The sequence below is a fragment of the Protopterus annectens genome, chromosome 3.part1 (assembly GCF_019279795.1).
Source record: "Protopterus annectens isolate FY-2018-M chromosome 3.part1, PAN1.0, whole genome shotgun sequence".
NCBI lineage: Eukaryota > Metazoa > Chordata > Ceratodontiformes > Protopteridae > Protopterus > Protopterus annectens.
In genome coordinates, this window is record NC_056732.1 from 728,636,754 (window position 1) to 728,658,758 (window position 22,005).

Here is a 22,005-nt window from a genome sequence, read left to right on the forward strand (position 1 = left end):
GGTGTGGCCTTGAGAAGGCACACTTGGATGCGGTTATGTAACTTTGCGGACCCCTTTAAGGCGTCTTTCACCAATACCCCTTTTGATGGTTCTGCTCTTTTTGGACCACAGGTGAAGGATACCCTTACCAGGTGTGAGCAGGAAGGCAAGATGCTCTCTGCTGTGGGAGTCCGTTTTTCCCACTACTTCTAGACCATACCCCAAAGGTCAGAAAAGTGGCAAAATGTGGTTCCGGAAACCCCAGGGAGCCATGCCTGACACATGTGAGTTTCCCTCCAGGGGCAGAGGAGGGAACAACAATAGATGCCGCTCTCAAGGCAGAGGGGGCCCGCAAAATCAGGGCAGCAGAGATTCCTTCTCTGACGAGCCCTTCCAGCATCCCTGAGGAGCTGCCCACCTTCGGAGGCAGTCGGGGAAGATTATCACTGTACCCAAAAGCCTGGCAAGACATAACTCAAGACAGATTGGTACAGTATCTTATCCGGAGGTTACAGAATTCCCTTAGTTCATACTGCCTTAAGGTCAAGCAAATCCCTTCCAGATGTTCCACCCAGTCTAAGGGAGCAAGCAGTCCAAGAGATCTCAAAACTGCTACAAAAAAGAGCCATCCAACGAGTCCCAGCAGACCAGCAAGGATCCGGAATTTACTCAAGGTTCCTTTTGGTACCAAAAAAGACAGGGGACTGGAGACCCATTTTGGATCTCGGCAGACTAAACAGGTCTGTACAAAGAACGAAGTTCTGGATGGTCACGCTTCAGTCCATTCTACCCTTTTTGGGTCAGGACAATTGGATGTGCTCCATAGATCTTCAGGATGCGTACTACCATATCAAAATGGACAGGTGCTCCAGAAGATATATCCGCTTCCGGCTGGGAGCCAGTCATTATCAGTTCCGAACTCTGCCCTTTGGTCTCACCACAGCCCCCAGGGTGTTCACCAAATGTATGGCAGTAGTTACCTCTCACCTGAGACGGCAAGGATTCCAGGTGTTTCCTTATCTAGACGACTGGCTCCTTACTGCTACCACCAGACAGCTGCTACGAGCCAGGAACTACACCATCCAAACTTGCTCCAAGCTAGGTATCACAATAAATTTCGAAAAATCTGCATTGTCGCCTTGTCAGTCTATAACCTTTATAGGCGCAAGTTTAAGTACAAAAGACATGTCAGCGAGTCTTCCGTTACACAGAGTACTAGATATTTGCCGACATGTACAGGTGGTATTAGGATGCAAGAAAATTTAGGCCAGATTCGTCCTAAAGACCTTGGGCCTCATGGCAGCAGCGATCATACTAGTCCCCCTGGCTCCTTTTCATATGAAGATTCTTCAGTGGTTGCTTTTCACCCAATGGTCATTTCTACAACTTCCAATGTCTCACATGATTATTATTACACAGACATGCAAAGACCAGCTTGCTTGGTGGATGGTTTCCCCATCAGTACCCCAGGGAAGACCATTTGTTCTTCCTCCTCCAGTAGCCCCAGTGACCACGGATGCCTCCCTGATTGGGTGGGGGGGCACTTTCAGGGCAGAACAGTCCAAGGCACATGGCAACCCCACGAGTACCATCTGCATATCAATGTCTTGGAGATGAGAGCTGTGCTTTTAGCATTGCAAACTCTTCAGAACTCTCTTCCCACCAGGACCATTGCAATTCAGACAAGACAGTATGTCGGTAGTGTGGTACATCAACAAGCAGGGCAGAACCAAGTCCTACCCCCTATGTTGAGAAGCACTCGGACTCTGGCAATGGGCGATCTCTTCCCAGCGGTTTCTGATAGCAACGCACATCCCTGGGAAGTCCAACGTTATAGCGGACAGGTTGAGCAGAGCAATTCTAATGCCTCATGAGTGGTCTCTCAGACAGTGGCCGACCAAATCTTCCGCAAATGGGGTCAGCCTTGCTGCGACCTTTTCGCTGCTCCCCTTCAACAGCAAGTGCGACAGTTGCTTTTCTCTCCTCCCTCTTCCCGGATACCCTCCCAGAGACGCTCTAATCCACGATTGGCCTCAGGGACTTCTTTATGCATTCCCTCCATTTACCCCGATTCCCAAACTAATACAGAAAGCTACCGCGCTGGGATGCAAGATGATCCTCATTGCCCCCTACTGGCCTCGAAAAATTTGGTTCCCGTTCCTGCACCATCACCTCCTGGAGCAACCCTGGACCCAGTACCAGACCTTCTGATCCATCAGTCAGGCGGGCTGCACCAATCCCTGCAGTCTCTCAACCTCACTGCTTGGTTGCTGCACTTCCAACCTTAGCCAGGCTTCCGGACATTTCCCAATTGGTGCATGAAATCATCTCATCTTCGCACAAATCTACCACCAGAAAAACTTATGCTAGTAAGTGGAAACGTTTTTCTTGCTGGGCAGAGTCTAAAAACATAGATCCCTTTTCAGCCCCAGTCCACCACGTTTTAGATTTCTTAGCGGAACTTTTTCAGGCTGGGTCCTCTTCTGCCACCATTAGAGTTCAGTTAGCCACAATTTCAAATTTTCATACAGGCCTATCTGAAACTTAGTATCATGTCCCATAAGCTTTGCAAAGCTTTACTCAAAGGCACTGCTTTGCTCAGGCCCCCAGTAAGAGATCCCCTGCCTCCGTGGGATCTTAATTTGATCTTAGCTTCCTTAATATTGCCCCCCTTTGAACCTGCAGCTTCATGTTCCTTAAAGTATCTTTCTTGGAAAACCCTCTTTCTTGTGGCAATTACCTCAGCCAGAAGAGTTTCCGAACTCCAGGCCCTTTGTGTTCATCCTCCTTATTTAGTTTTCCATAATGACAACAGTTTCGCTCGGGACTAACCCCTCCTTCCTTCCTATGGTACCTTCTGAGAGTAATCTGAATCGGTCCATTGATCTTCAGGTCTTCTTCCCAAGTTATTCCAACAAAGCTGAACATAAATTACATCAGTTGGATGTTCATAGACAATTACGTTTCTACTTGCATAGGACTAAACACATTAGAAAATCAGATCAGCTCTTTCTGTCCTATGCTGAAGGTAAACAAGGTCTACCAGTGTCCAAAGTAACTCTATCTAGGTGGTTGACTTCTATTATTACTTTGATTTATCAATTGAGGAACAAGCAGCTCCCTGCTAAACCAACAGGCCACTCTACTAGAGCTTTAGCTACTTCTGTAGCTTTTCAGGCAAGATTACCAATGGAAGCCATTTGTGCGGCAGCTACATGGGCCACTCCCCATACATTTATTTCTCATTACAAGTTGGATGTGGCCTTTAGGAGCAGAGCTGATTTTGGTTCCACTGTGCTGAAGAGTCTGTTCTGATGAGCCACCCAGTTCTGAGGTGCTAGGGACGCTGTCCCAACCAGCAAGAATGAAGGCGAGATAGACAACTTAACATTAAGAAGTTATGTACTTACCATAACGTTCCATGTTAGTTGTCTTCTTCTCGCCTTCTTTCTTGAGTCCCACCCTCTGACCCCCTATCCTAATAGACCGAGAAGAGTTCCCTCTGAGTTCCTTTTAGCTTGCTGAGTCTTATCCGGTTTGTTCCCTCAACCTCTTAGCTTTGTAGCTAAACATATGCTTTTAGGACAGGAGTCCTTATATTTGTCTGTAGTTAGGTCTACCAAACGAGATCTGGGGATCTAGCGCCAGGCATTGTGGGATATGGGGAGGCCTCGAGCCAGTAAATAGCTCTCGAGCTTTAGAAGATGGCTGAGTTGGAGCCGGGGATTGGCTCCGAACCCAACCAGCAAGAAAGAAGGCGAGAAGAAGACAACTAACATGGAACGTTATGGTAGGTGCATAACTTCTTATTTCTGGGCCAGAACACTCCTTATGTGGTAGATGGATTACCTAGTGATTACCACTCCCACTGATAAGCTAGAAGGCTTCCCTCCAACACAGAAAGCTTTGGGGGGGCTCAGAAGCTTACATACAGTCCTGGATACAGCACATCTGAGTCTGGACTACACTAGTTACAGGAAAGGTAGGAAACGAGCTTAGATTTCTATTTATATATATATATATATATATATATATATATATGTATATATATATATATATATATATATATATATATACACACACACACACACACACACACACACACACACACACACACACACACACAGAAAAGTAGCTAAAACAGCAGTAAAAACAATTCATATGCAGTGCAAGCTAGCACACGAGTATGTAGCAATGTTAGACCAAACAGTTTAAAAAAATCCAATTAAATTAAAAATGACTAAAAACAAGTGCAGAAGGAGTCTGTTAGGTAGAATGAGGTAAAGAGATGGGACTGGGGGAGTGTCCCATATCAAATCTACAGTGGGGGTGGGCAATTGCAAAATCCTCCAAATTTAACAAGACAGGAATAGGGAGATTGGGTAGGGGAAAACCAGCACCTTCAGCAGAGATCTGAAAAACTGTACAGTGAAGCAAAAATAACAGTGCACAACTCTGAAGTCAGCCAGCAGTGATATAAAATTAGTCAAACAACAATTAACAGTTCACAACTCTGAAGTGCCAGAAAAATATACTTCGCTCTATATCTCTCCAGATAGTTTGAAGAGCACTCTGCCAGGACACAGGAAGGCTCCAACAATGATATGTTTTTTGTCAGGTATTACACCTATTGAATGCAATAATAAAACTTCAAGTTTATATTGGAAAGTTTTTATACAGAAATATATACATAGAATATTTGTTACTCCCTATAAAATCTAAATTTAGTAAAGTGACTTCAGTTTGTTGGAGATTTACTAAAGATGTAAAAGCTGATTGGATACACATGTTTATGGATTGTGAAAAAAAGTATATTGAGAACAGATTAGCATGTTTTTTGTTAAGGGGTCATGGTCTGATAAATGTTCTTTAGATCAGTAATATTAATGAATGTTCCACATCTTGTATCTGTATAAGCCAAGGAGCAAAAACTGTTTTGGACTCTCTCGGCAGTTTCTAGAAAATTTATTACAAAAAAAGTAGAAATCAAACTCCGTTCCTAGGTTCAAAGAATTTTTAAATTTAACAGCAATAATATGTAAAACTGAAAAAGAAGTGATCAGAATAAGATATATAAATCATACTGAGACTTTTAGTTGTGGGGATAACTTTGAAACGTTGCTATTGAAATACCAAGACTCTTGTCTGTTAATTGTGTAAGATTACCTTGAATGATTCAATGTATTCCTCATTGTATAACAATGTGATGTTGAATTTCTTCCTTTCTGTGTATATATTGTAAATATGTTAAATTAGTAAAAAATATTTTCTTAAAAACTGAAAGCCTCTCAGCTTTTTATAGCCTTTAAAAAAGGAAATGAAGGCTACCAGTAACTATACACTGTTTCTAAATGGGTTGCATACCATGTTGTGCTTTGCTATGACAAACGCAAAAAAACATTTTAAGGGTTAATTAATGATTGCTTCTAATTAAGTAGCAGCCACATCCATGCAATAATAATGTATTTCAGGAATATTTTCTATAAGCTTCAACATGGTCTACCCTCCACACCTTCAGAGAACACCTGCACATTGGATGTATAGTTCATGGATAGCACAGGTGTTGGTATGGTTGTGTTTCAGGGGTTCCAACATATTTTTGTCCACTGGATGTGATGACGTTGCTTGAGAATCACTCCATATGTTATGGTTTACTGTCACAGTTCTTTCGGCTTTTTTCCAGTTAGGGGTCATCACAACAGATCACCTGTCCGCTCATGATTGGCAGTGGAGTTTTTACGGTCTCGAGTTGCCAACCCGGCGTCCAACCTTCCACAGAAGGCACACACGCACACACTCGCGCCTAGGGCCAATTTAGAGTTCCCAGTCCACCTACTACATGTCTTTGGGATGTGGGAGGAAACTGGAGCACCTGGAGGAAGCCCACACGACCACAGGGAGGACATGCAGATTCCGCACAGAAGGCACCCCATCTGAAGATCGAACCGGAAAACCTGTTGGTGTGAGACAGCAACACTAACTGATGCACCACCGTGGCCACCCAATTATAATATATAAATACAGTATTTTTTACTTTTAACTCATATGTATGTCATGAACCCTTTCAGAAAGCCGGTATTTCTTAACTACTGTCTCTTTCCTGTCTGGGACCACTGTTGTTTTTTTTAGCTTTTGGCTAATGTTATTTTCTCTCCTTGTAGGTTTTGGGACATATTTAGTTTTATAAATTGTTCTTCCACTTGGGCATATAGAATCCTTAACTATGAATGCCATATGTGAAAATTCATGCCTGTCTTAATCTTACTGTTTTTGACTTGTCAGTATTATCTAAACATACCTTAAAGATATATATAATTGAGCAGACGCTGTGTCCAGGGCCTCTGTTCTGCTTTTGTTTGGGGAGGTATGCCTCGGTACGAGTTCAGAAGATTTATGTTAAAATAGTCTAGAAGTTTTGAATTCAGTTTTAGAGAAAGGTTTTATTTGAGCCGTCGGTAGTTCAGGTCCACAAACAATTTGATGAAAGAGTGAGATTAGTTTAGGGAATTTGTAAGATTTTTCATATCTTTCAACTATGCCAAATCCTGTTCTTCACTGAAGAAACAAATAATGATGACAGGAGAACGACAACAAACAAAAATAAAAAATCCTATCTACTTGCTTATTTTTCCCACATTTTCTCAAACTAGAATAGTCTGCATCTCAGACGTGCTGATTTCAGGACTGTGTTTTGTGTTCTCCAGACCTTGCAGAGATAGAAGAAGCTTATCAGTGGGAGTGGTAGGTTCAGGGCAGTCTGTCTATCGCTAGAGGAGTGGTTTCTAGCTCAGGAATTGTTTTTTATTGACTGTTTTGAGCTGCTTCGATCCCTTTCAACTTTCTGATTTTAAAAAATTGTGTTTGCGTGTCATGCAGCGCCGCTAAGCTAGAGTAAACTATTGCCGGTGCCCTAAAGTCTGCTGCTCAAATTTTCCCTTGGATCTTGCTAACTTTCATCTCTGAGCACTCATATCAGATCTCTAAACACAGCAATTGCTCAGAACCTTTTGCAGCTACAACTGTAGTCATACAAACTGCTAATAGCTCTAACAGAAACAGCTTCAGTACTTTAATAGCTACAGAACTATAGTACTTGCATAACAGCTACAGTACTTAAATACTAAGTACCTATCCAGGCATGTCTAAGGGTCAGTGCCCTACACTTTCTCCTATTAACCTGGTGAACCTTGGCATCCTGAGGCAATGTAGCAACTGCCTCATGTACACAGACAACTCCCTCCTCCTACCTACTAATACATCTACTTGTGAGAGATGCACATACATAACCAAACTGGAAGCCACGCTCTCAAACCAAGACTGGGCTAGCCAGTCTAGAGGAGAAGGTTAACATACATTCCACACATCATAGAACACACAGCTCACCGGATCGCACATCACCACACCTCTCACATAGTAACACAAAAAACACACCCACTTTTGCAGTGGTTCTCAATAAAAATATACCCAAACAGCAAAGACCTCTGAGGCAAAAATACAAGCAGCTATCTCACCCAAACACAACCTCCATGATACATAGCCCACATAAACAGTGTGCCACTCAAGCCAAGTCCCTACAGCAAAACAGTCTACCCAATACACTAATCATTGGTGACTCTATAGTAAGGCACACTGACGTCCCATTCACTAGATTAAATAAGGAGAAAGTTACTGTCAGATGCCTGTCTAGTGCCAGGATCCACCACATAATGCATTCATGGAGGATCTCCCGGATTGTGTAGCCCAGGCAGGTATGACCCTAGCCCTGAGTAGCATACTACCATCACCTAGAATGATACTGCAGTACAAGCAGAAAATGACTGACTTCAGCAATTGGCTAAGTTTCTGGTGTCATTCAAAGGGGATCCAGTATCTGTCTGTCGCCTCGATGCTTTGCCAGAGATGGCCTACATCTGTCACCCTTGGGATATTGGATATTGGCTAAGACCCCTGTAGTGCCTTTTTTAGGCAATGGCCTGAAGACAAAATTACCACCATAAAAACTGCAAACAAACACAACCGGAGGTAATGCTACTCAGCGCTAGAAGCCTAAATCTCAAAATGCACTTACTCGAGTCACTCCTAAAACTGGAGAATATCGACCTCTGTGCCATAACAGAGACCTGGTTCAAGGCTCCACGGAGCACCCCAGCACTACCAGGCTGCAGAACATATCACACCATTCACCTCCCAAATCTGGACCGAAACCCCAAAGGAGGTGTGGATCGAAGCCCCAAAGGAAGTGGCATATCCATCTTCATAAAGGATATGCACACCTCGGTTGCCCAACATAATGCATCGGCGATATTACAGGTACAACTAACACTGGATAAAACTGCAATCCAGGTTGTAGCCTGCAGTAGACCCCCTCCCCCCAGTGTCCCAAAAAACCCACTCTACATTCCTCAACAAAGCATTAAAGTTCAACCCAATACCCTTCTACTGGAAGACTTTAACCCTCCATTAGCTGGGAAAACTACTCCTGCTCCAACTCAATTGCTCAATGATTTCTGGAATTCATTAACTCCACCGCCCTGGATCAACTCATTCTCACCCCCACCAGAGGTAGAAACATTCTCGATCCGGTTATTACAAACATGGGAAACCGCTGCTCTACACCAATGATCAACTCCTCCCTGGTCAGATCTGACCATAAATTAATCACAGTCTATATCCAAATCCGACCCCCCCCCCCCCCAAAGGAAACCAGAGTGAAAAACTTCTCCAAAGCCAATTTGGTGCTTCTAAAGACAGAAGTGTCAAACTTCACGTCACCCACGCAAACAGGGAAAGGATATATGGCCGCTGAAACATACACCAAGGCGCTGTATGAGCATTTACACAAGTGCATGGATCAGGCCATACCTAACAGAACCAAGATCATGTCCTCCAAAAAAAGGAAGCCAATCTGGTGGTCCCCTGCCATTAACTAACTCTACAACAGAAGAAAAAACTGTTGCAGAAAAGGAAAGGGCAAAGTCCCAAGACTGGAAAAATTCCCTTGCAAGTCTCAGCAAAAAACTGAGATCACTAATCAAAACATCCAAAGCTAGTTATGAAAACAAAATTGCAATAGATGCTAAAGATAACCACAAGGCATTCTTTAGTTATGTCAAGAACTTGCATAACAATACACAGGGGTGCGCTGAACTTCTACACAATGGCACCACTTATACTGAACAAACAGATATTGCCAACATCTTGGCAGACAGGTTTAGTGCAAACTTTACCCCCCACCCCACCCCAAAAGGGCCCATTCCAATACCAAAGAAATGCCAAATCCCCGATATCACAGCGGCTTATATAGAAGCCACACCATCCAAAGCCAAAAATGCGGCTTCCATGGGACCTGATAATATACCTGGCTGCGTGCTACATGAATTACAAAGGGAACTGGCACCTCACCTGAGTGCCCTGTTCAACCACAGCCTCACTTCAGGCTTTGTTCCCACTGAATGGCACACCGCTACAGTCATTCCTCTCCACAAAGGGAAAGCGACTACTGACCCAAGAAACTACCGTCCCATCAGCCTGACTAGCCTGATCTGTAAGGCCATGGAGCATATCATTATGGACCTCATAAATATGGATATTGGGAACCTTCAAACCCTGGATTCCTCATAGTTTGGGTTTGTGAAGGGCAGATCATGTCTGCTCAGCCTGATAGACTTCTTCAAATCTGTCACCAGAGCGGACAATTAAGGCAAGTCAGTCCATACAGCCTACCTTGATCTGGCCAAGGCCTTCGATACCATCCCCCACTTAGCGATCATTGACAGACTCACCAACCTAGACATCAGCCTCTACATCATAAGAAGGACTCTGGTTGACCACGTTCTCAGATGACTGCAAACTGGGAGCCATCACTGACTCTCAAGCTGATGTTGACATCCTACAAAAAGACCTCACAGACACCAATGACTCATGCCAGAACCATGGTCTTAAGCTCAATGACAAAAAGTGCATCATCATCCCCTTCAGGAAAAACTCTGTGCCCACGAACTACCACATTGACAATAGCTTTCTCAACACCCAGAGTGTGATGAGAGATCTAGGGACACTAGTGGATAGTGACCTCTCCTTCGACAGCCATGTGGACACTGTCGTTAGAAAGTCTTTCTATGTGGCACACCTCATTACAAAGTGTTTCTCATCCAGGAAGAAAGAGGTCATAATCCCTCTCTACTCATCCCTCATTAAACCCATTATAGAGTACAATGCCCCATTTGGCATGTATCTCACTAGACACCTGCAACAACTGGAGAGGCCACAGAAATTCCTCACAAATAGGATCCTAGAACTCAAAACACATGCCCTATATGGGCAGACTCAAAAAAACTACAGCTATACTCCATCTCATATCGCCTACTTAGAGGCGATCTCTGTTTGGCATACAAAGCCATGTTGGATCCAGTGTTATTAGACATTTTTCATCTGAAAAAGAACCAATCCCTCCACACCACACAGTCCAAGGACTTCACCTTCATCACCACAATAGACAGAACCTGCTGGAGGGACAGGTTCCTAACTCGGAGACTACCCATACTCTGGAATAAACTCCCTATTCAAGTCAAGCAGAGCACCTCACTGGCCCTCTTCAAGAAAAATCTTGATGAATGGATGGGTAACGGGAAATTCATCCTGGTGATCATTTCAACAGCCGTGCTCGATAGGGATACAATGAACTAAAGTCTGGCAACAGGACGACTGGGTATGTTCTTGGGTTAGGCTGGTATTGGCTGCAGGGCCATTAGCCTAGTACTAACCTATGAACAGGAACCTTTCCAACAAAGGCACAGTATGCAAATTCAGGATAGCTGTGCTAGCATGTCTCCTTCCTTCCCCTCACCACCTGTCTGTCTCTTAAAACGTGTCCTAACAACTGGCTGTGTTAATTCCCTTTTAGCATCAGACTGTGATAGTCTTGTGGAAATAATAGTGGTTCAGGAGGGATACAGTTGGCACTGGATACAAAAATCTTGTGTCAAGAGAGTTCCTTTGAATCAAACAGAAATTTTCCTCAAGATCTTTAGCTTTGCTCACCATAGTAGGCCTAGAATCAGTGCCATTTATTCTACAGACAAAGGCTTCCATTCCAGAATGCTTCTTATTCCAAAGAGCTAGCCTTCTTGGGGACCAGTTTTAAATTTTTTCTTCCAATTTCAGTATGGGGAAATTCCAGTTTTAAAGATGCTGACCCTTTACAGTCTTGTTACCTTGTATTCCACAGGGAAGCTTTATAGTAACATAGGACTTAAAGATCTTTGAAAGCTTGGGTTTGGGTCACATGTTCATTTCTCTGCATTGAATTTGGGTTATCTGTTGCTTTCAAGTGTGTTTACAAAGTGTCCAGTTCCAGTTGTAGGTTATAGCAGACTGAACGGTACTTATTTTGTTTTCCTTATTTGGATAACATGTTTATCTTTGCAGAGCCTTCTGCCACCAGCAAGAGTCCTTAACATGACTTTCAACTCTTATGATTAATCTGGGATTCTAGGTAAACATTCATAAATCTTCCTTGACCACGTCATACCAGGTTATACTTCTAGGATATCTTTTATTTTTCTCAAATAACTTTTTATTGATTTTTACAGATATCAAAAACATTACAATAATTCCATGAGTAGGTAAATGTCATTGTAAACAAAGGCAGGTATGACAAATGATGACACTATCTAAACATATCTAAAAACTAAGTTATATACACAATTTACAAAATTTACAAAGGTGCTACCATGCACTTAGAATAGGCTAAGAGAGAAGAAACAATTCTATGAGAAACACGAGTGGATCTCCAAATAACCCAGGGAGAGGGAGCTATAAAAAAAAATATCTCAGAAACTAGACCTCGAACATAGTTAATCGCTTAAAATTTGGTCAAGTAGGAGTTTCCAAAATTCTTGATAGTAAGCTTTTTTCTTGAGCCCTTTTATGATAAGCTTTTGCGCAGAAATGTATTTAAATGCCATCTCTTTGAACACCTTCCAACATAGTTTAGTACGATCTAACCAGTTTTTAATGATGTATAATTTGACAAGAGAGCAGAGTGTAATTAGTACATGATGTTTTAGTTTAGGTAACTTAAGGGTGGGTATGTGAAGTATGGTGGTTTCCCAGGAGAGAGTAGATTTGTGATATCCCATTTTTTCTAGGCGTACTTTTAAAGAGCACCAAATTTGTGGGTATGTTTACAGAACCATAGTGGATGAAGAAGGTCAGCCTTTGGAAAAGAACAGCAAGTGCAAGAAGGGGCAAGAAGGGGAAATTTTGGGATCAAAACAGAAGGTGTAAAATAGTTATTATTGATCATTAATTGTATATAAATGAGTTTCTTAAAGGGGGATAGTTCTATGGTTTCTGATTGTAGATAACTTTTGTTTCTCTGTAAATTTGGTATCCTGTTCATCCCAGTATTTAGAGAAAAGGCAAGCCGAGTTATGCTTTATAGAGTTGATTAGGTTGTAGGATCTGGAGAGCATTTTCTCTGCACTTGAGAGATTAGTTATAATTAAACACAATCTATTAATGTCTTGGCAGCTGGTGAGTAGATTGCCGAATTGTGATATTAATTCTCTGAGTTGTCGAAGGATAACCGTGTATTTGTTATTGACTTTGAGAATTACTCTTAGATCAGGGAGACTTTTGTTCCTAAATTTGAAAAGATCCCATACCAAATAATCCTTGATGAGGGGGAGGCCAGTGAGGTTGACAGTTTTTTTGTTGATTCTAATGTTTGGATTTAGATGGAGAAGTTGGAGGAGGAAGGGTTTTATCAAGATTAATGGATCCTATCAGATTCTGGAACAATCTGATCTTGTGTTTCAAAGTATTACTTATTTTAGAAGTACTAATGGCTGCAGGGAAAAGAAAGGGGAGAGCTTTTGGGTTAATGTTGGTGACTACGTGTTGGTGCCAGATTTTAACCCATGAGGGGGGATGTGTAATCTTCCCAGTTAAAATTTGATATAGTCACAATTTTATTAGCGCATATAATCATATAATACAGTTGGAGATCTGGTAGACTGAGGCTTCCTTTTACCTTTGGGTAAGCTAACTTTGAGTAGGATATCCTAACTGATTTAGGAAACCAGATACATTTGGCTATTTTTTGTTCATTCTAGAAAAGAGACTACGTGGAATAGTAAGGTTTGATGCGTTAAATTGGTAAAGAAGTCTGGGCAGAACATTCATTTTCACTATCGCAGCTTTGGATAACAGAGTAAGATTCATGTGCTGCCATCTGTGGAGGTCTGGTACTATTTTGGACCATGCTCTATGGAGGGTATTCTGAATCATGGAAGCATGATTGTGCTCAAAACAAATTCCGAGATAATTAAGGTGATAGGTTGTTTGAAAAGGAGATTCTGGGAAAAAATTGATTTTGATTTTGTGGTTTGAAGGGTTGATTGGAAAAATGTGACTTCTTTTGGTTGACCTGATAATCTGAAACCTTAGAGAAGTTAATAGCATTTGTGATTTTTCCCAGGTCAGTGTTGGGATATTGAAAATATAAATTAAGGTAGTCAGTGAAGGCAGATAACATTATTTTAGTATTTAGTATGTTTGGTATCGAGTGGTATGTGTTTTTCAAAATATATAAGAAAAAAGGTTCAATTAATATGTCAGAGGAAGGGAGACAATGGGCAGCCTTGTCTTGTTTTGGTTGTAATCCTAATTAGGTTAGACAGCCTTTTATTCACATAGATATAGGTGGAGGAATTATTGTACAGTAATTTTATTGTGTCTGAGAAATCTTTGAGTATGTTGAAATGAGAGATGGTTAGGAACAAAAAATCCTAATTTACCCTGTCAAATGCCTTGCAGGCATCTTGTGTTTAAGCATAAATCAGGTTCTTGTCTTTTTTTTTTTGTAATTTGCATTAGGGAGTCAAGTGTTAGGGTGTTCTCCCATATCTGCCTGTTACACATAAAACCTGCCTGATCTGGGGATATTAAATAAGGCATAAATTTTTTTAAGTCTAAGGATAAGAGGAGAAGATTTTTATATCAACATTTATTTGGGAAATGGGCCTGTAGTTATGGGGATTAGCTTTGTCGTGTTTATTTTTTAAGATCAGGATTGTTTTTGAGTTATTCCAATGCAGGACGGTTATCCCATTGTTTTTAATAAAGTTAAACACTTTTAGAAGAATAGAAGAAATTCTTTGGCTGAAAGCTTTATAGAAATTATTAGTAAACCGATCAGGGCCAGGGGATTTGCCAAGTTTAAGATTGCTAATGACATCTAGAATCTCTGGATGTTCGAGAGGTGCAGAAAGGAGAGTTCTTGATTTTTATTCAGGGATGGGAAGATAATAGCATTCAGATAGTTCTCCATATGAGAATTTAGAGGGTTATCTTCTTTTCTGCCATAGACATCCGAGTAAAGGGTGTAGAACAACTCTGATTTATAAAATTTATTTTGGTAATGTAAGATGGAGATTCTGGAAGAACCATGTTTATTGTTAATTATTCTCGCTAGTATCTTAGATGGAATTTGTACCCATTTGGAGTAGGTAGCTATGAGTTTTTGTTCTTGAAGGGAGTAATTTTGTTGGTGGAGTTCTAGTAATTCTCTGAGTGTTCTTGATCAGATATCTGTCTCGGGGTCTGGACTTATGTTTCTTTTCTAGGTTAGTTAGGTTCGAAATCAGTTTAACTTCCTACTTCTTGTTAACTTTTTTGTAATATGAAGCCTTTTGGATCAACATCCTTCTTAGTTTTGATTTGCAAGCCACCCATTGGATGTCTAGGGGTATTTGAGACATCTCAAGGTTGGTGTCAAGGTCTGCTAAAGTGTCATTGATTTCTTGGATTATGACTTTGTTAGAGTAAATTATTGTTTAACGTCCAGTTACCATAGATGGGTTTCAAAGGCATTCTATTTGTGAAGGTTAGATTGAGAGAGATTCCAGCATGATCTGATAGGAATCTATGCTCTGAATAAAAGTTTAGTCTAAGATTTGTTAAGGATTCTGAGATTATGAAAAAATCCAAGCGAGACCAGGTGGTGGTGCATTTCGAGTAGTATGTATAAATGTTGTCTTTAGTTAAATTATCACTAAATGAGATTGAATCTATAAGGTTCAAATCAGACATTAGTTCCCCCAGAGCTAATGAGGCTTGGAAATTGTACGAGGTTGAATTACTTGTGCGATCTAAGGCTGGGTCTGACTGCATTCCCGTCTCCATCTAGTATATACTGGTGATTTTGAATGTGCAAAGAATGTTCTAGATCTCCATAATGAAATCTTGTTGTTGCGTACAGGGACCATATAAATTTAAGAAAAGAACTAGTTTGTCAAGAGTCTGGGTTTATGGATGTGAAAAGGCACCATCTTCCATTTTTATCAGATTTAGATTCTGTGATCACCCCTTGGAATTATTTTTTTATTATAATGGCCCCACCCCCTTTGAGTTTGAGCTGTCGCCCGCTGCTATGATGGATCTTATCCATTTTCTGTTAACGTCCTTAATGAACTTAAACAAGCTCTCCAACCCATTCATTCGGCTATTCAAGGGTTCTCTGAGCAACTTACCAAATTTGGGAACACTGTTAATCAAATTGCCGACAGGGTGAACACCCGTTAACACAAAACCCAATCTAATGAATCTCAAATCCAAACTTTATCTGATGAGCTTAAAGCCAAAACGACCTCCCTAAATGATCTGCAGCAAAAGTTAATGGACCTCGAGGCAAGAAGCCGGCACAACAACATTTTGATTAGGGAACTCCCTGAGAAATATGAAAATCCTGACTTGCTAAGCATAACCAAGCAGATCTTTGAGATGCTTTTACGCTCGGAGGGTATCACATCGGATATAACAATTGAAAGAGCCCATCGCGCCCTTCATAAACGCCAAGGCTCCACGTCAAGTTTACACCAAACTACTTAACTTCCAAGATGCACAAAGATTACTTTTAGAGGCCAAAAAAAAATCCTTCACTTGGAATAATCACATGCTAACCTTCTTACAAGACCTTCCACTTTCTATCAAGGAAAACATACAAAAGGTATCTCCGTTTTGTGCTGAACTAATTAGAAAGGGAATAAAGTTCCAAATGCGTTACCCGAGCACGTTAATGCAATGAAACCAGATATGCCGAAGAGGCAAAAAATGCATTCCTTAAAGCCTTTGGAAAATCACCGGAACTGTAACATCCTGTACAACATAGCGATCCATTAGTGAAGGTCAAGTTCTGTGTTTTTACTCACCGGAAAATGTAATCTTCTTTCCTATATATGCTTCGGTAGATCTACTTCTAGGATATCTTATAGACACTACACAGCAAATGTAAGAAGGTGGAGTTTCATCTGGAAACCTTCCTGATCTTCTCAATTCAGTCTCTCACTAAAGTCAGAGAGTTTCTCAGGATTCTGGAGTTCATGGCATCTGTGATTCTTATGATTCCTCTCACTAGTTTCTACATGAGAATGATTCTGTGGTATACCAAAACACACTGCTCCAACACTTACATACTTTAGATTTTCAGATACCTATCTTGGGCTTTGTGTAAATAGAGCCATACTCCTGTAAACTACAGATACAAGCATTGTGTGTCCCCCCTTTTCTCTGTATCTTCCAGGTTAATCTGTAACTACAGATGCCTCAGAATTTCCTTGACATGCAGTTCCTATAAGGGTAAAAATGCAAGGCCTGTAGGTTTCTTCAGACAGACCAAAACGCATCATTTTGAAAGAGAGTTGGGTTGTGATCCATGTCTTTTAACGTCATTGTCGCCTGTGGTCCCCTGGACCTCTCCTGATGATCATAGACAACACCACAATGATGTGGCACATCAGCAGGCTGGGTGAACATAGTCCATACAGGCTGGCTATACTTACTTGGAAGTTAGCTCTTCAGCATTCTTTAACCCTCCAAACATATTGCATTCCATCAGAGCAAAACATAGTGGCAGACCGACTTAGCTGGATCAGGCCACACCCTCATGAATGTATTTTGTATGTGGGGATCTTCCAGTTGTTCCAATTCTTGGGAATATCTCAAATCGATCTATTGGTCTGCTTTCAAAACAGACAACTTAACAGATTTTTTTTTTTCATTCCCTTGCGGGAGAATGTTTCTTCATGTATTTCTACCCTTTCCACCAATATTCATGGTGATTCTGAAGGACTATCCAAAAATATTTGTGGTGACCCCTTTTTGGAACAGGCAATATTGGTTCTCCCTTTTTGTGGAATTAGCCAAGAACAGTTACCACAGTGTTCCTTATTCTGTGGATCTGCTCACAAAAGACAATGGGGAGTTTGATAACACCCAGTTTAAAGCTTCTTAAATTATCTGCCTGAATTCCTGATGCCTTTTGGGCACCTCTTTTAGAGGACATGTAGCAAATACTAAAGTAGGTAAGAAGTCCTGCTACTTGAAAATTGTATCTTGACACGTGGAATAATTTTCTAGTTGGTGCCTGTCCAAACCAAGGCTCTATCGCTGAATGTACAATTGGTGCTCAAATATTTGTGAGAGTTACTATCCTCTGGCCTTCATACTACTTTGTCAAGATATATCTTGCAGCCATTTCTGTATGTCTGCCCATGAGTGTTTCCTTCCTTCAGTGTTTTCATAGTAAACTGTTTTGGATAGTAACCTCCTGTGTAACAATCCTAACAAATGTTTTGCTCCTTCCTGGAAAAGTTAAATACATCTTCATCTGAACCTGCACATCAGCTATATTTAAGGTTCATTACATAGAACTCTGTTCTGTTAGCTCTGATGTCTGCAAGATGAGTATCTGAGTTGCAAGTTCTCTTAGTTGGTAAACCATATTTGGTGTGCTTTTGGGATTAAGATGTCGATAAGAACAAAAATCCCTCATTCACACCCAAAATTTTCAGTTTCTTTGAATCAGGATCTACTGTAATGGTGAATATTCTTGCACTCAGCTGTACATAGCTGAGATTTCTTAAGATGGCTGTAAGCAGGATGTTTTAATAATAGTTGTTTTTTAAATAATTTAGGTCATTGATGCATAAAATCATGACCACCCTTTTATCCCTGTTAAATGAGATGCATTTCCAGCATCAAGAGATATTTAAAGGATACAGGACTTTTAGCACCACTTTGAAATGTGTAAGAGATTGTGTGGTTTGGTTAACTTGAGCCTGATTTTTCTTGCCATGCCATGTGCCATGTAACAAGATGTATGTAATGCATAGGCAGGGATTAGCCAAGTACTGTTCATTTCAAGAAGAATAGTGTAGAGGTGAATTAATGTTTACTGCCATTAAGATGGCAGTAATATATAGGCAGTGTGCTTAAGTAACTGTGTAAGTATTATGCATGTTAGTGCTGCAACTTTTACAGTAAGACTGACCAACTTTATAGCATTACACTTCTTTTGCAGTTGCCCTAGGTTAGACCAGTTGCTTTGGTGTTAAACTTGGATATGTAATGCATTTCTAGAATGGGTTTTCTTTACTGTTAGGCAGCAACTGGGCAGCCTGTCATTTTACTTTAAGCAATCATGAAAACTGAAGTTATAATACACTGTTATAACATCTGATGCTGTTTCTAGGTGAAAAGTATACATTTTATTTAAAATGGATAAAGATGTATATTTCTTTATTGTGTAGATTTTCATGCGATATGGCAGACAACGATGGAAACTAAAAGGCAAGATAGAAGGCAATGGCAAGCAGAGCTGGGATGGAGAAGAAATTGTTTTTCAGCCACTCGTTAATGAACTAATTTCCATTAAGGTAAATAACTGAGCATATTGAATTAGATACTAGTGCTGGCTTTCTGTACTGTAGTCTAAACTGAATATCGGTTGGCAAAATGTCCTCTTAATATGCACTTTAAGTCTATGGTTAAGCCAATCTGTATGTCTTTAGTATTCTTTACAGTGTAGCTACTACTAATGAACACATTAGAACATGTTTCAGATCCAGATGGAATCTGCGGCTATTTTTTGTACAGCATTGAGTCATTTAATCAAGTTTGAGCAACTTACGCCAATTGCAGATTATGTTCCAGAATAGTGGAAAAGGACATAAGTAGTACCAGCAGCACATAAATCAGTACAATGGCCAGGATTGCAAATTACAGACCACCAAGTTTAAAAAAGTATTGTTTAAGCGTTTGCATATGTGATTCTTCAGTTTGTAATAAAATCTGAAATGTTACTTCATATGGAAATACACCAACATGGTTTTGCAAAAGCCAGTTGAGTAATCAACTTGATCTTTGTACTTGGAGGTCATCAAAGCATCTGATAGTGGCATGCCAGCGGACATAGTATATATCAACCTATCATGCATTTTCATCTCTGTTTCACACAACTCAATAATACCACCACCAAAGAAGGGGAATATTAGTACTTTTGTGTTTGGCTGAAGGGTAAGAAATTTGTAGTTGAAATTGAAAATACCATGTCATGTTTGTATGATGTCATATATGACATTCGACAGGGCTCTGTTTTGGGCCCATATTTGTTTTATATGTTTGTCAACTTAGCCTTTCGACAGTAAATGTTAGGTGTGAAAGTTGCAAGTCTTGTGACCAACACTGCCAGTCAGGCTTGTTTTCAGACACTTTGATTATCTCTTAATTGGTCTCAAATAATAAGGTATCAATTAATATAAACAAATGTAAGATGTTACACATAGGTACGGATAATGCAGAAAGTATTTTGCTAGTGAGCTGATTTCAAAATACGAAACTTTGGCATGTTAATATCTAAAAATATGGAATTCAAGGAGCAATTGCATTCAGATTAGAAATGGGTTACAAAACTCATCTTTGTAGTCAGTATCCTCCAGTAGTAGTCTAGTGCTTCTACCCCTATTTGAGCCTAGTGAGATCAGTACTAGAATATGGTGTAGGCTTCCCATGACAACCTGTTGCCCATCTGAAAAACATCAGAGTTACCTGATCTAAGGGAAGTGAACCTCATCTGCAACATAAGTAGGACATGTTGGAGGGATAGGTACTTATCTCAGACTAGCCCTTCTCTGGAACAGACTTTCTATCCATGTGAAGCAGAGTTCTTCACTAAACCAATTTAAATGCAACTTGGACCAGTGGTTCAGAAATCGGACTTTTACCCTGGTCTAACACCAATGTCTCTCTCAGACATGCATGTCCATATGCCCTCTAAAATAACCCCAGGGTACCAAAGCTTGTTGGATATATTTGGGAAGCATGGCTAGACTTAAAAAGGCCCCTTGGGGCTGTTAGTCTAGTAATTATCTGCGAACCTAAAACATATTTTTAACCTGGAGAAAGTGGAAAGATACTTTACAAAAAGATGCTGACCATTGAGAATCCTAGAGTATGAGGGATGACTAAGGAAGCTAAAACTGTTTTCACTTTATCATAATCTGTATAGATGTGACCTTATTTGGATGTACAAATATGTGCATGATAACATTAATGAAGTTACATTGGGCATAAGTCACTAAGGACTGCAGGACCACAAAAGGAAAGGCACTGTGTGAAATCAGAGTAACAAAGAGATGTGACGGACTGCTTATCACTATTTGCATGGCAAAACTTTTGAGCTTTTAAAAAAGTACTGTTGAATGGTTAGGAAAAGGACTTTATTGGGATATTGGGACCTGGGAAAGAGCTAGCTATGACCTTTCTGGGAGGTCCTTAGCCTCTGAATCGCACGTTGAACCATGGCTTTCTTTCAAATATTTGCATATTTTGCAAACATCTGTTGTATAGTACCATTTTTTGTCTTTTACACAGTTTGCAACATTTACAATTTAACAAAACAATACCGATCTCTTCTTAGAGAGTCTGGTAGCTTCTTTCATATCGTCTTGGTTTTAGACTGATCCTAAAACATTTTTTCCCATTTTACTTAAATTGGAGTGTAAAACTTTTCCTCACAGAAAGTCCTCATAAGCACAGGCATAAACTTGTTTGTTAAAAATGAAATGACGGTCCCAAAAAGTAAAAATTTAACAAACGATGTTCTTCGTATTTCACTGTTGCAGTCATCACATTTGGGTTATTCCTGCTGGGGTAGCCCTCAGCCGTCCTGAATACCAGAGACTTAGTATTTCTGCGTTAGTTGCCGTCACTTGAAGACTGACATCAGGTCGTCAGGAGTATAAAGGAAGGCAGCTGATGCCATTACATCAGTCTTTCTTGCCATGGAGCCTGAAGCAGAAGCAGTTCACATATGTGCCGGTCGGCCGCTACCAGATTTTTGTTTCTGAATTGAAGTCTTTGAAAGCTAAGTACCCCATTGAGGATCCTTTTTTCTTGCACTAACCAATGTCAGAAAAAGTTAATTGTCTCGCCTGTGGAAAGCAAATACCACACCGGGACTACCACTCCTACTGCATCACTTGTCTAGTCCCAGACCACGACGTCCCTCGTTGACGGTTCTGTGCTTTAACGCCAGAACTATTTGTCATCAGGCCCTTATTGTAGCTAGATATTTCTGTTTACAGTCCTCAAATTCCAATATTGTTTCCATAAGCCATACGACAGCAGACCTCCCGAAAAAAAGATAGACAGAGACAGACCGCACAAGACTAAACCTTCCGATGAAGCTACCGCCAATCTGGTCGTCAGTCCTCTGGAATTCGGTGAGGCAATTTCACACCCCCTGATGCCCGCTTCAGTTAATTTGCAGGCCTTTACCAAGACCCTTTCAGAGTCCAGTATGCCGCATAACTCTTCGTCTAAGGATCCTGTGGTCGTCTCTACCTTAGATGGGTCCAGAGCTGCTGTGCAGGCACCAGGTTCTGAGGAAGTCATTCATAACACCGAATCCAGACATAAACCAACACCTCCTTTCATGGCTTCCATTCTTTCTAAACCAACTGAGTTCCTTAGGCCCAGGGGTCGAACCACCCCCAAGAAACTAGCTTCCAGCTATCCTTTGGCACCTGCTCCCTTGCCTCAGTCACAAATGCTTCGAAGGACAGAGGACCCTATCATGCTGATTAGGGAAAGCCAAGCCACTCCCTCAAAAAGAGAGAGAGCTGTCTCCACAAGTTTTGACTGAACGAGAGTGAGATGAATCTGATCCATCTGACTATGAAT

At 40.8% G+C, this 22,005-nt stretch overlaps 1 protein-coding gene across 5 annotated transcripts in view; it reads left to right on the forward strand.

Moving 5' to 3' along the window:
• Window positions 1-22,005, forward strand: part of RIPOR2 (RHO family interacting cell polarization regulator 2) — a 3,249,967-nt gene that overhangs the window by 2,024,239 nt on the left and 1,203,723 nt on the right. For all 5 annotated transcript variants that reach the window (XM_044067082.1, XM_044067086.1, XM_044067083.1 and 2 more), the window contains one exon: window positions 18,573-18,698. In XM_044067082.1, the coding sequence (XP_043923017.1) occupies window positions 18,573-18,698 (126 nt within the window). The remainder of the gene's footprint in view (window positions 1-18,572; window positions 18,699-22,005) is intronic.